This window comes from Pipistrellus hanaki, assembly GCF_964339955.1.
Source record: "Pipistrellus hanaki genome assembly, chromosome: 11".
Taxonomy (NCBI): domain Eukaryota; kingdom Metazoa; phylum Chordata; class Mammalia; order Chiroptera; family Vespertilionidae; genus Pipistrellus; species Pipistrellus hanaki.
Genome location: NC_140513.1, coordinates 1,614,732 through 1,628,118, shown reverse-complemented (window position 1 = coordinate 1,628,118; position 13,387 = coordinate 1,614,732). Strand labels below are relative to the sequence as shown.

The window sequence follows — 13,387 nt, the reverse complement described above, 5'->3', positions numbered from 1 at the left end:
CTGTGTCCAGCGGAGGCCACACCTGACCTTTGAACCCGATTGGGGGCCTACCAGGGTCCCTGGGCCCCTGAACCGGCTGCAGAGCTTGCGTGGGGGTGCGTGGTGGGAGCAGGCCTGGTGCTCCCTGGGTTCTGGGGGAGGTGTGGAGAGGGAAGCCTGGGGCGGCTCCGTGTGTGCCTCAAGGGGGCCGCAGAGATGTCGGGGCCGCTCCTGGGCTGGGACCGGAGGAGGCCGTCCATGTGTGGCCACGGAGATGGCTCCTATTGGCCTTTCCTAAGCCAGGGCCTCTTCCCTGAGAGGGTGGTGCCCTCCTGGGCTGATGTGCTGACGGCCGCACTGCCCCCCAGCGGTGAGGATCCGCGGGCGGTACGTGGTGGCGGGGAATTTCAGCATCTCGCCCAGCACCAGCCTCTCCTCCCCGCTGGAGGACCGCCGCATCGAGTACAGGGTGAGGCTCACCGAGGACCGGCTGCCCCGCCTGGAGGAGCTCTCCATCCCGGGGCCCACCCAGGACGACGTGGAGATCCAGGTGACCAGCCTCAGCCGCTCGCTCAGAGCCCCTGGTCCCCGGAGGAGCTGGTGCCCCGGCCAGCCATGCGGGCAGTGTCTCACAGGAGGGGTGGTGAGGGGCTGGAGGAAGGGGACCCCCAGGCAGGAAGGCTAGAGGGCGGGGCAGACCTCCAGGGGCTTCCTGGCCGTGGGAGGAGCCTGGGCTTCCTCCTGGGCATCCCAGGGGCTGAGGGCTCCACAGTCAGGCCTGGGCCCGCAGGTGGAGGAGCGAGAGGTGGTGGGGGGGACGGTCTGGCCAGTGCTGAGACCTGAGGCCTCCGGCTCCCCGCTGTGGATGGATCGCAGCCCGCCGCCTGGGGGAAAGCCTGTTTACGGGGAGACTCGCCCCTTCCAGCCGCCCCCTCGGTCTCATCTCTTCTGACCTCACCCCAGGCCGTGCTGGCTCCCCTCTGTCGGAGGCCCTGTCTCCCGCCTCTGCTCCATGCCCACCCCTGCTCCACCCAGAGCCTGCGACCCCTTTGAGGCTGCTGTGCTCCCCCACCAGGCACTTCAGGATTATGTCACCACCTCACCCTCTGAGCTCCTGGAGGCCGGGACAGGCCCCGCTGTGCCATCCCCAGACCCTGGCGTGGGCACCTCAGTGGCTGCTTGCTGAGCGAGAGGATGTAGGGCCTCCCGGGAGGTGGCGGTGGCAGCGGTCGCCAGGGAGCCCCTGGGTGAGGCCCGTGCGCCGCCTCCTGCAGGTGTACCGGCGCTACGGCGACGAGTATGGCAACGCCACCCGCCCGAGCATCACCTTCACCTACTTCCAGCCGACGCTGCGGGCCTGGGCGTGGGCCGCCACGCGGGGGGCCTGCTCGGTGAGCTGTGGGGCAGGTGAGGCCCGGGGCAGGGGGGCCCCAGCCTGGCTTGCCCCCCGCCTGGAGGTGGCCTAGCCCCCCGCTCTCCTGCCAGGCCTGCGGTGGGTGACCTACAGCTGTCTGGACCCAGCCAGCAACCAGCGGGCGGAGGCCGCCCACTGCGCAGGGAGCCCGCAGCCGACGGCCTGGCCGGAGCCCTGCACCCCCGGGCCCTGCCCCCCGTAGTGAGTGCCGCCTGGGCGGGGCAGGGGGGCTTCTGTGCGTGCTCTCGCGTGGCCCTGGAGGCCCCCTGGGAGGGCTGCGGGAGAGGACGCTGAGCCGCAGGCAGACCGGCGTCGGGGACCACCCGGTGCACCTGTCAGAGGCAGCCAGGGAGTGGCTGACGGGAAGTACCCGGCCGTGCCCGTCGCTGTCAGGGGCCCAGGCAGGTGTGGTTGGTGGGAGCGTGACGCTAGAGGCAAGGCGGTCCCTCCTGGAGCAGGAGTCCTCAGACTCCGTGCAGGTGGGGGCCTGGAGAGCTGGGCGGGGGGGCTGGCTGTCCCTGTGCTCTCTGGGCCCCTGAAGGGACACAGGCCCAGCCCAGCCCCGGGCAGAGAGTCAGCTGGACAGATCTGCCTGCCCTCCCTCCCCTCCGCCCCCGAGCCAACCGGAACCAGCAGGGCCCTACTCTGCCTCTCTTCCTCAGCTGGGCCGCCGGAGACTTCGGCCCCTGCAGCGCCTCCTGCGGGACAGGCCTGCGGGAGCGGGCGGTGCGCTGCGTGCAGGCCCAGGGCCCCCGCCTGCGGACGCTGCCCGCTGCCCGGTGCGGAGCGCTGGCCCCGAAGCCCGCGGTGGTGGAAACCTGCGGCTCCCAGCCCTGCCCCCCCAGGTGAGCTTGCGGGGCAGGTTCCCCCCCAGGGCTTGTCCCTGCTGAGCCCGCCCCTCTCAGTGCCCCTCCCCAAGGCCCCTAGGCAGGCGCCGCCCTCCGGGTAACAGGCAGTGGCGGCCCACACTTAGGGGTGCCAACTCCAGATATCCCCGCCCCGGAGACCTGGGCCCCCCTCTCTGAGCCCCAGTGAAAGCAAAGCCATAAATGCCACTTCTCATCGCTGTCCTTACTGCCCTGTCCAGCTGGCAGCAGCCTCATTCTGATTTGCTGCTGACCGGCTGGGTACCCAGGGCCCCGTTCTGTCCCTGTCCCCGGGTCATGTGGCCCACGCGTGACCGGGGTCCGTTTCCCCTCCCGCATCCACAGCAGACACAGCGACGACCCCTCTTCCCGCCAAGGCTGGTCCCGCCTCCCCACCCTCCCCCACAACCCCAGGCCGCGCTGCCTCGGGGCGGGCACTCTGATATGCTTCCCTTCCCTGACCCGGTGACCCGCTGCAGCCGACACCGCTGGGCAGTGGGAGCAGGGGATTGCCTGGCAGAGGCCCCTTCGCCCGCTGTGTCCGCCTGGTGCCCAGCGCAGTGCCTGCAGCCGGCGGCCGGCCCTCAGGGAGAGGCCGGGGTGCTCCTTTGTGGGGCCCTCTTTGGGTTTTTGGGATTTGGGGTCAGGTCCTCCCTGCCCCGTGGCCAGGCTGCGCCACAGCCGATGGCGGGGCGGGGCCCGAGGCTGTCCTGTGCCGCCAGGTCGGGGGTGCCGGACGCGTGCTCAGCGGCCTGTGGCGCGGACCTGGCCGCACCGAATGCCACGTGTGTGCGGGGGGCAGACGGCCCGGAGGTGCCTGTGACCGCCGGGCCCTGCCCCGCAGACCAGACACCCGCTGCCCTCGAGCCCTGTGCGGAGGGGGCCTGTCCTCCTGGCGGGGGCCCGGTGAGTGTCCTGGGCTCGGGGTGCTTGTCGGGCTGGGAGATGGGAGCCCTGGTCACCGCTGGCCTCCCGGCCAGAGTGAGAGGCTGACCTGCAGGGCCGCCTGCAGGAACCCGGCCCAGGACACGCAGAGGAGCAGCTCTGGCCCCCGGGGAAGGCCCTTCCCGGGCAAGCCGGGCTGAGGGGCCCGGCTGTTAGGGTGCTGCACAGGGGGAGGCTCCCCCGGCCTCTGGGGCTCGAGGCTGTGCTGCTGCGTTCACACAGAGGTGCTGGCCAGCCCAGTCCGCTGGCGGCTCTGGCTGCTCCCTGCGGCTGGGGGCTGCTCCCTGCACTGGGGGCCGCTCACTGCACTGGGGGCCGCTCACTGCACTGGGGGCCGCTCCCTGCACTGGGGGCCGCTCACTGCACTGGGGGCCGCTCCCTGCACTGGGGGCCGCTCACTGCACTGGGGGCCGCTCCCTGCACTGGGGGCCGCTCCCTGCACTGGGGGCCGCTCACTGCACTGGGGGCCGCTCACTGTACTGGGGGCTGCTCACTGCGGCTGGGGGCTGCTCCCTGCACTGGGGGCCGCTCACTGCACTGGGGGCCGCTCACTGTGGCTGGGGGCCGCTCACTGTACTGGGGGCTGCTCACTGCGGCTGGGGGCTGCTCCCTGCACTGGGGGCCGCTCACTGCATTGGGGGCTGCTCACTGCACTGGGGGCCGCTCACTGTACTGGGGGCTGCTCACTGCGGCTGGGGGCTGCTCCCTGCATTGGGGGCCACTCACTGCACTGGGGGCCGCTCACTGCATTGGGGGCTGCTCACTGCACTGGGGGCTGCTCCCTGCGGCTGGGGGCTGCTCACTGCGCTGGGGCCCTGCTCACTGCACTGGTGGCCGCTCACCGGGGCTGGGGGCTGCTCACTGCACTGGGGACCGCTCACTGCACTGGGGGCTGCTCACTGCACTGAGGGCTGCAGGCCTGTGGCTGCACATCCACTCACTCAGCCCCTCCCACAGTGACCTCATGTGGATGCAGAGGCCAAGGCGGGTGTGGGGGCATCGGCATCGCCGGGGGCCTGGAAGCAAGTCTCCCTGGGGAGGGTCAGCAGGGGGCGGGGAGGACAGCCCTGGGGTGCTGGTGACCACTTCTTTCTCCTGAGGGATTGGGGCAGGTGGGCGTGGAGGCCACAGGTGGGGTGCCCAGACCACCAGCTTGGTGCTTGCCCCCTGCAGCTGAAGCCCCAGCCTCGGGGGGAGGAGGCTGCACCCGCACCGGGCGGCCCCAGGCTGGGCGCTCGTGCTGCCCACGTGTGGACGGCCCTGGCGGGGCCCTGCTCCGTCTCCTGCGGCAGAGGTGAGGCCCCTGAACGCCCACGCTCATTCGCTAGCTCTTGCCTGCCCGCATCTGGCTTAGTTCTAAAACGCATTTGGTGGGTCCAGAAAATTCCAGCCACGCGAGAAAGTGCCAGTGTACAAGGAGATCGGGGCAAAGTGCAGACAGCCTGTGACAGTTCGATGATTGTTCAAGAGACCGAGAAGATCGTAAACATATCGGCACGAGAGCCAGTTTCTTCAGGTCCAGAAAGGCTGGGAGAGACGGCCCCACAGTTAGCTCCGAGCTCCTGGTGCCAAAGCAGAACAAATAGAGACACACGGAGCCCATCAGCTCTCACCCGCTCAGCACAACCTTGGCGCTCAGTACCAGCCCAGTGCTCACTCAGTACAACCCCAGCGCTCAGTGCCACCTGGGCGCTCAGTGCAATCTTGGTGCTCAGCACACCTGGGTGCTCAGTACCACCTCAGCGCTCAGCACAACCTCCGCTCGCTCAGAACGGAGCCAGATTTCTTTGGAGGAAGTTTCCGGTGTGTCCATGATGAACACAGGAAGGGGTGTTTGTAGAGCGGTTCTCACACCGCCTGTCAGTAAACCCACTATGTGCCGGGCACTTTGTAACTCCCCTCAGAAGTCTGCATACATACCCCGCAAGTTAGCCATCGGTACATGAGAACCCTGAGGCTCTGTCCAAGGTCACAGCTGGTCAGTGGCAGAGCCAGCCTGGGCTCGAGCTCTCCCGGAGCTGGCTCCTGTGGTCTGGCTGAGCCTCCTCCCGGGCCCGGGCCCCTCTTCCTTCCTCAGGCCAGATGGAGCTGGGCTTTGTGTGCGTGGACGCCGCCCTGGGCACAGCTGTCCAGGAGGAGCTGTGTGACCCGGCGGGCAAGCCGGGGGGCCGGCGGGAGGTCTGCCAGGCGGCCCCGTGCCCGGCTCGGTGAGTGGGAAGGAGACTGTGCGGGGCAGCAGCTTGCTCCCCTCCTGCCTGGGCTGTGGTGCCTGCAGAGCTCCGGCCTTTCCTCCCTGCCAGTGGGAGGCCCGCGCCTCGGCGCCATGCCCGGTGACCTGCGGGGTGGGAGGGGGCAGGTGCCGCTGGCCGTGCGCTGGGTGAGGCTGGACTGTGGACGCTCCGTCCCCCGGCCTCACTCCGTGCTGGCCAGCGCCCCGGCCCGGCCGCCTCGGGGAGTGCAGCCCGGAGCCCTGCCCCTCCAGGTGGCCCTTCCCAAGGAGGCGGGTGGTCCGAGGGGCTCCATGGGGCCGTGGGTAAAGCGCATGCACTGGTCCAGGGCGCTGTGGACACCCATGGGGGGTGGCTCATTTTGTCACCACCTGCTCCTTCCTGAGCACCCGCTGCGCCTGGCACTGCTGTGGCACCAGAGGTCCCAGCGGTGAGCCCGACAGTCAGCACCTCCGCCTCCCGAAGCAGAGCTGGGCACGGGCCGCGGGCGATAAGTCAGACAGGGGACGGCCGTGACGGGTGGCCACGGCAGCAGGAGGCTGTCCGGGTGGAGAGGCTGGGACTCCCTTTGGACACAGACATCTTAGCAGGACCGGGGTGCCCTGCCCCCCCCCCCCCCCCCCGCCTTTGGACACATCTGTTTCTGTCCTCCTCTTCCCCTTCTGTAAAATGGGTTCTTCTGACGTCCTGTCCGCGGTGCCAGCCCCTCGGTGCAGACATCGGCTGACCCTCCAGGGAGAGTGCCTCAGAAGGCCCTGCCTGGTGGGGAAAGGAGGGGCCCCGGCTGCTCGAGTCCTCCCCTGACTCCGCTCTGCCCCAGGTGGCGGTACAAGCTGGCGGCCTGCAGCATGAGCTGTGGGGGTGGGGTGGCGCGGAGGATCCTGTATTGTGCCCGGGCCCACGGGCAGGACGAGGACCAGGAGATCCTGCCGGACACCCAGTGCCAGGGCCTGCCTCGGCCAGAGCAGCAGGAGGCCTGCAGCCTGGAGCCCTGCCCACCCAGGTCAGCAGCCCTGGGGGGTCCAGCCGGCGGCCTGAGCTCCGGGGGTGCAGGCGCCAGCCAGGGGCCATGGGGACGAGGGATGGCTCCGTGGCTCAGGACGCAGTCCTCAGGAGGTGGGATCACCTGGCAGGCTGCTCCAGGCGCCAGAGATGGCGACCAGCCGTGCACAGGCCACGCCGTGGGCTCTGATGGGGTGGGTGTGGGCAGCGCTGGGCCCATGCTTCACTGGGTGAGGGAGGCAGATGGGTGGAGCCTGAGGTGTCCCAGTGGGAGCCGAGCACGACAGTCACAGAGGGCAGAGGGTGCTCAGGCTGGGGCGGGGGACTTGGGGGGCCTGAGACCAGGCTGGGGCCACGGGAAGAGCACACACCCGCCGCCTCGTCCACAGTCCCGTGGTTCCTCATCGCACTGGTGCATTTTACTTCGTTTTAAATACACTTTTACTCATTGTAGAGAGGAAAGGAGGGGAGCGAGAGAAACATCCGTGATGAGAGAGAATCATTGATCAGCTGCCTCCTGCATGCTCCGCACTGGGGATCAACCCGCAACCCCGGCCTGTGCCCTGACCTGGAATTGAACCCTGACCTCCTGGTTCATAGATCGAGGCTCAACCCCTGAGCCCGCGGCTGGGCGTACCTGTGCATTTTAACGTGGTGCTTTCCCATGTCGTACAGAAAGGGGCAGGTTTAGTGGCTGCCCTTGTAGTGCCTGGGATCTTTCAGTCCGCAGACCGACGCTCAATTCACTGAGCAAACCGGTTTCGGATCTGCTTTTTTTTTTTTTTTTTTTTAATATTTTATTGATTTTTTTTTACAGAGAAGAAGAGAGGGATAAAGAGTTAGAAACACTGATGAGAAACATCGATCAGCTGCCTCCTGCACCACCTCCCCCACTGGGAATGTGCCTGCAACCAAGGTACATGCCCTTGACCGAAATCAAACCCCGGACCCTTCAGTCTGCAGGCCGATGCTCTCTATCCACTGAGCCAAACCGGTTTCGGCTACTTGCTCTTTTTTAAGATATGCTTTTATTGATTGTTTGGAGAGGGAGAAGGAGAGGGAGAGAGAGAGGGTGAGGAACATCCATCAGCTGCCTTCTGCACGCCCCCCACTGGGGCCGGGGCCCTGTCCTGGCCGTGCCATCCGGGGCGTCTCTCCTCCAGGTGGAAAGTCATGTCCCAGGGCCCGTGCTCAGCCAGCTGTGGCCTCGGCACCACCCCCCGCGCCATAGCCTGCGTGCAGCTGGACCGCGGCGGGGACACGGAGGTGGACAGCGCGGCCTGTGCGGCTCTGGCGCGGCCGCGGGCCAGCATCCCCTGCGTTGTCGCCGCCTGCGCTTACCAGTGGCGCCTCAGCCCCTGGACGCAGGTGAGGCCGCGCTGGGGCGGGCGTGCGTCCGGTGAGGGTCCTCACGCGGGGACCCTGGGACCATCCTCACTGTGACACCCTGAAAGGGACGGAGAGCAGGCGGGGGGGATGGCGGGGCGGCCGGGCCCCTAGGGAGGAAGACAGCAGGCTGGAGGCGTGGAGGGCAGCGGGCCTCAGAGCCCGAGGCCGCAGACACAGGAAGGCAAGGGGCAGGCAACCCCATGCCCCAGACAGGCAGGTGCCACCCCGGCCCAGCACCTCGCCAGGCACCGGGAGACAGCGGGAAACAGGGCTGGGCCTCCGGGGCTCACTCATCGTGTAGAGAAGAGGCAAAGCGGAGAGCTGCCTCCAGCCCGGTCAGAAGGGCCAGAGCATCGGCCAGGGAGGAGGGCTCAGGAGGGCAGTGCCAGGGAGGGCAGGGCGGACGGCTGCAGGGACAGAGGGGTTGGGGGTGGGGGGAGGGGGCAGCCATGTCTCCTGATCCGGCTCTAGGGTCTGGAGACGCAAAGAGGCCTCGAGGGTGGCAGGTGGGGACGTGAGCTTGAATCCCTGTTCTTGCTCCGTGACCCCGCACGGCGCCCTGTGCTGTGCGAAGACTGGTCACGCCTGGCCCGGCCCCCTGTCCTCGTCCCCTCTCCCTGCAGTGCTCCGCCTCCTGCGGGGATGGCGTCCAGCGCAGGCGCGACACCTGTCTGGGACCCGAGGCCCAGGGGCCTGTGCCCACCCACTTCTGCCAGCACCTGCCCAAGCCCGCCACCGTGCGGGGCTGCTGGGCCGGGCCCTGCGCAGGGCCGGAGACGCCCAGCCTGGCGCCCCGCGAGGAAGCCGCCTCGCCAGGGCCGACCACGGCTGGCCCTGCCGCGGCTTCTCCCGAGGAGCCCCAGCCCCGGGCCCGCCTCCTCTCCCAGGACAGCCCTCCGGGGCCCGGTACGTCCCTCCCGCCTTGCTGTCTGGGCCGCGGGTGCAGGAGGGGTGCAGAGGGTGCACAGCCGGGACCGCTTTCCACGCGCCCGCCTCCCGGAGCATCCCGAATGGCTCTGCGCCCCGATGGTGACATCGGCCCCTGCAGCCACCCCCTCACCCGAGGGGGCTTCCGGCTGGGCCTAGGGGGGCAGCAGCCCTCCCCCCTCCCCCACACCCCAGCCTCCTTCCCGCAGGGAACACCCAGCCCTGCCCTGGGAATGCCCCACCGGCAGCTCTGCCTCCTGCCCCCTGTCCAGGTCCCTGTGGCCGGCAGCACCTCGAGCCCACGGGAGCCATCGACCTGCGAGGCGCCGGGCAGGCTGACTGCGCAGTGGCCATCGGGCGGCCCCTGGGGGAGGTGCTGACCCTCCAAGTCCTGGAGAGCTCCCTCAACTGCAGCGCCGGTGGGTCCAGGCCGCGAGGGCCGTGCGCCCCAGGGACTGCTGCCAGCCTGGACGGGGGGGCAGGGGAGATGGGGGAGCGGGGAGCCGGCCTCACCGCCCGCCGCTTCCAGGGGACATGCTGCTGCTCTGGGGCAGGCTCATGTGGAGGAAGGCGTGCAGGAAGCTGTCCGGCCTGACCTTCAGTTCCAAGGCCAACACCCTGGTGGTGACGCAGCGCCGAGGGCGGCCGCAGGGCGGCGTGGTGCTGCGCTACTCCAGCCGGCCGGCCCCCGGGGCCTCGCACAGAGGTAGGCAGGCACCTAACCCTAACCCTAACCCTGCCCCCACCCCGCCCCCCCAGGGGCTGGCTGGGCTGTGCTGCAGCCAGCAGGGCGGCGGGCAAGGCAGACGGAGCCGCACCTTCCGGGATACCCCCACCTCCCCCCCACCCCATGTGTGGCCAGGGCCAGCCTGCTGAGTGGTCAGCATGAGTCTCAGGATGTGACCCTTCAGCGAGATGGGCAGATGGGGCTCCGGGCACACTCTCTCCCCATCCCTCAGCCCCCACTGCCCCAATGTGCTGGCCCTCGGGCCCTGCAAGACCCTCTAGGGCCCCTCCCTGCCAGGCCCTGTGCACACGCCTTATCCCGGGGCTGTGCGTTCCCATCCGTGTCAGGCTGGCCCCTCCCAGCAGCCCCCGCTGGCTGAAGGCACTTCCCTAGCCGGTCCCAGAGGTTTCCGCCCGCCCTCCCACCCCCTCTCTTCGGCCCCAGGTGAGAAGAGGGGCGCTAGAGACGTCTTCCTCCAGAGACCTGAGGGGCCTCCCCTGCCCTCCACGCTCAGTGTCCACGGGCGACTGTCCTCCTCCCCTCTGGCCGCTCCTCACTGCCAAGCCGCCCGTTTGACTGTGCCGAGTCCCGAAACCGCTCTGCCCCGTGTTTGCTCTCCTCCCCTCCACGTTAAAGCGTGCAAAGCCTCGGCCTGGGGTCCCACCGTGGGGGGTGGGGTTCAGTGGGGGCTTCTGCCGGGGTGTCCTGGCCTCGGCCGCAGCGCCCTCGGTCCCTCTCCCTGCTCACTAGCTGTGAGCTGCGCAGGCCCCTGGCCTCTGGCAGTGGGGTCTTACGGGGGCTCCTGCCTCCTGGGCCACACCCAGTCCCCCCCCCGCCCCCCCCGCAGAATGTGACACGCAGCTCTTTGGCCCCCGGGGAGAGATCGCCAGCCCCCCGGCGAGTTCGGACGGGAGGAGCGTGGGAGGCTGCCGCATCTTCATCGACGTGGCTCCGTGGGCCCGCATCGCCATCCACGCCCTGGCCGCTGACACGGGCACCGAGGCAGCTGAGGCCAGCTACGTCTCGGTGAGGTCCCACGCGGGCGACAGGAACGGCTGGCTCTGGCTATGGGCTGGGGGCGAGGACCGGGGTGCTGGGGTAGAGGACCCCCGCGTCTACTTCAGACCAAAACCTTCCAAACTTAGTGAAGGAATGGGAGAGAGCTTCCTCCACGTCCTCACCAGCAAACGTGGATGGCGCCCCACGAGAAAGAAATAGAAAAGACCCTTCCCATGTGGACAGCCCTTAGCCCAGGGCTGAGGCAGAGCCTTAGAGCCTGGCACGACTTTGCCAGGAGGGCAGCCCTCCCCTAGAGGTTCGTGCATTTGGGAAGATGTCCTCTGCCCAGTATCAGCTCCTCCGGATGAGGCGGCCTGCCCTGGAACAGAGCAGACCTGGGTCCTGTCCCGGCTTAGGCGCCCTCACTGTGAGCGGGAGGGGGAGTGGCGTGGGCTCAGGCACCCTCACTGAGCCTCTGAGCCTGTGCCCGGGGTGGGTGATCGTGCCTGCCTCAGAGGGCTGGGGGTGGGGGTTAAATGTGACCTGAGCGTAGGTCCTTGTGTAGCGAGGGCTGCCTGAATGCCGGCTGGTTTTCATTTGTGCCCTGCCTGTCCGGCTGCCCCTCCTCCCAGATCCGGGACATCCACAGCCTGAAAACGACGACGTTCCGCGGGCAGCAAGCGCTCTACTGGGAGTCGGAGGGCAGCCAGGCGGAGCTGGAGTTCAGCCAGGGCTTCCTGGAAACCCATGCCCGCCTGCGGGGCCAGTACTGGACACTGCAACCCCGAGCGCCCGAGCCCCGCCCCACCCCGGCCTAGCTGCCCCTCCAGCAGCCCCGCCTGAACCCCTCCGATCGCCAGTGTCACCGTTAGCGCCTCCTCCAACGGGCTCGGCGTCAGGGGCACCCTCTGGGGCAGCCCAGCCCGGCCGGTGCCAATAAAAAGAACCTGCGGTCTGCCGGGCGTTTTCTTCACAAAACCGTCCACACCTGCACACCCGCCCCACGCACGGCGGGATCCCGGCCGCGGTCGAGTTGCAAACCCGTTCCTGACCTGATCAAACCTCTCACCACTCCTAACGGTGTTCTCCACCCCGGGGGAGAGGCGATGGGGTGTGCTTCACCCCTGGGCGCTGATACCGGCTCACCTGTTCCTTTTCTGCCAAGCCCCGCCCCTCGGCTGGCCCATTGGGCGGATCTGTCCACCTGGACGTCCCGCGCCGCCCAAACCACGCCCTCTATGCTAATGAGCGCGAGCCCCGCGGGCAAACCTGTTCACAGCCCCGGAGCCCCCGCCCCATATGCAAATGAGGACCAGCGCTTCGGGCGCTACTGGCCTGGGCCCTGCAAGCCTCGCCCCCTATGCTAATAAGGCCGCCTACCCACAAGGCAGTGCACCGGCCAACGCGGCCAACTCCGGAGCCCTTTGTGAGGGCGGCGGGCCGCCCTGGGTAGCGGCACCATGAGCGGCTCCGGCGGGGCGTCAGCGACGTCCGCCAACTCCGCGCCGCCCGCGCAGGACGAGGGCATGACGTGGTGGTACCGCTGGCTGTGTCGCCTGTCCGGGGTGCTGGGGGCCCTCTGTGAGTACGCGGTCTGGGCGAGGGGCGGCCCTGCCGCCCACTGCGCACGCGCGCCTGCGGGGCTGGGACGGGGCGGGGGTCCGCGGGCACGCGCGGGCGGGGGCGTGGCGAGCGGCGCCGGGCGGTTGCTATGGTTACCGGCCGCCGCGGGCTCCTGGTTTCCGGGCTGGGCTGGGGCTCCGGGACGTACCGGGAGGGAAGCTGAGCGCCGGGCGCGGGGGCTGGACGCGGCCCGGGTCGCGGCCCAGGTCGGAGGGCGGGGGGAACAGTGCGCGCCGCCGGGCTCCGAGGCCGCCCGGCCCGGCCCGGCCCGGCCCGCGGCCGCCCCACCTGTTGACTTGGGTGGACGCAGCCGCCCTCGCCTTTGGGCGAAGGCTGTGAGCGGGGCGGGTGCTTCCTGAGGCGGCGCTGCGGGAGGAGCGAGCTGAGGGAGGCGGCCGGCTCCGCCCGGCCATCCATCTCCCGCCGCCCCCAGCCCGGCGGCACACGCCCCCGGACCTGGCTCCTGGGACCGGAGGCGGATTTAGCACAAGCCCCCGGAGAGCCTTCCTGGGAAGGCCGTCTGCCCCGGCCCTCCCCCAGACCACAGGCGCCCCGGTCCCCTTCCTGCTGCCCAGGCGGGCTGTGGCTCTGTAGAGAGGCCCGGGGGCTTGAGGTCAGGCCTTAGACTCCATCCCCTCGAGCTGGAGGGGCTGTTTCCCTGGCGGATCAGAGGGGGTGCTCCCTCCTGGCTGCGGGGAGCCTTGTCCTCCCTAAGCCTGGCTGCAGCAGGTGAGATGGGGTGGGAGGAGGGGGGTGGGAGTCGGGGGTGGGGGGTAGGGGGTGCTTAGCTGACAAGCACAGAGCAGTGTTGTCTTGTGGGCACCGCGCTGTGGCTCTGGGCCCCCGGCCTGAACGTGTACGGGGCGTGCCCAGGACAGGAAGGAGTCTGGGGGCACAGGAGGGCAGCCATTGCGGCTGGGCTCACCTGCCCGGTCCTCCCGCCCTCGCCTGCATAGGGTTACACGGGAAAACTGGAATTCCAGCCGCGCCGGGCTCAGGTGCACAGGCGCCATGCAACTTTAATGACCTGGTGCTGCTGGCTGCTCCGGGGGCCTCACCAGCTATGGCGCCGCTGGGCCCCGGGCCTGCCTGGCAGGCTGCCGGCGTTCCTGGTGACGCTGTGGAGAGAGCAGGGTGCAGAGGGGGGGGTGGGCAAAGCTCCCCATTGGGGGCATTCGAGAAGCCACTTCCAAGGGTAGAAGAGGATGCACCCCCACGTGACCCCTGGCCGGGCCGGGTGGGGGCCGGGCGTGGGACTGGCTGTGCGGAGAGAAACAGGCCTGCGCGG

The 13,387-nt window shown here is 69.3% G+C and overlaps 3 protein-coding genes across 3 annotated transcripts in view; 2 read left to right on the top strand and 1 right to left on the bottom strand.

Moving 5' to 3' along the window:
• The window catches only part of ADAMTS13 (ADAM metallopeptidase with thrombospondin type 1 motif 13), a 34,227-nt gene extending 22,536 nt beyond the window's left edge, over window positions 1–11,691 (top strand). The window contains exons 16-29 of the mRNA XM_084898309.1: window positions 348–529; window positions 1,254–1,386; window positions 1,465–1,594; window positions 2,056–2,238; window positions 2,982–3,165; window positions 4,378–4,498; window positions 5,282–5,411; window positions 6,253–6,435; window positions 7,598–7,802; window positions 8,447–8,729; window positions 9,023–9,169; window positions 9,280–9,456; window positions 10,325–10,503; window positions 11,109–11,691. Of these exons, the coding sequence (XP_084754435.1) occupies window positions 348–529; window positions 1,254–1,386; window positions 1,465–1,594; window positions 2,056–2,238; window positions 2,982–3,165; window positions 4,378–4,498; window positions 5,282–5,411; window positions 6,253–6,435; window positions 7,598–7,802; window positions 8,447–8,729; window positions 9,023–9,169; window positions 9,280–9,456; window positions 10,325–10,503; window positions 11,109–11,294 (2,423 nt within the window). The 3' untranslated portion in view covers window positions 11,295–11,691. The remainder of the gene's footprint in view (window positions 1–347; window positions 530–1,253; window positions 1,387–1,464; window positions 1,595–2,055; window positions 2,239–2,981; window positions 3,166–4,377; window positions 4,499–5,281; window positions 5,412–6,252; window positions 6,436–7,597; window positions 7,803–8,446; window positions 8,730–9,022; window positions 9,170–9,279; window positions 9,457–10,324; window positions 10,504–11,108) is intronic.
• Window positions 1–13,387, bottom strand: part of GBGT1 (globoside alpha-1,3-N-acetylgalactosaminyltransferase 1 (FORS blood group)) — a 134,816-nt gene that overhangs the window by 116,287 nt on the left and 5,142 nt on the right. The gene's annotated exons all lie outside the window — the stretch shown is intronic.
• Window positions 11,844–13,387, top strand: part of CACFD1 (calcium channel flower domain containing 1) — a 6,937-nt gene continuing 5,393 nt past the window's right edge. Inside the window, 2 exon segments of the mRNA XM_084898320.1 lie at window positions 11,844–12,056; window positions 12,062–12,135. Of these exon segments, the coding sequence (XP_084754446.1) occupies window positions 11,937–12,056; window positions 12,062–12,135 (194 nt within the window). The 5' untranslated portion in view covers window positions 11,844–11,936.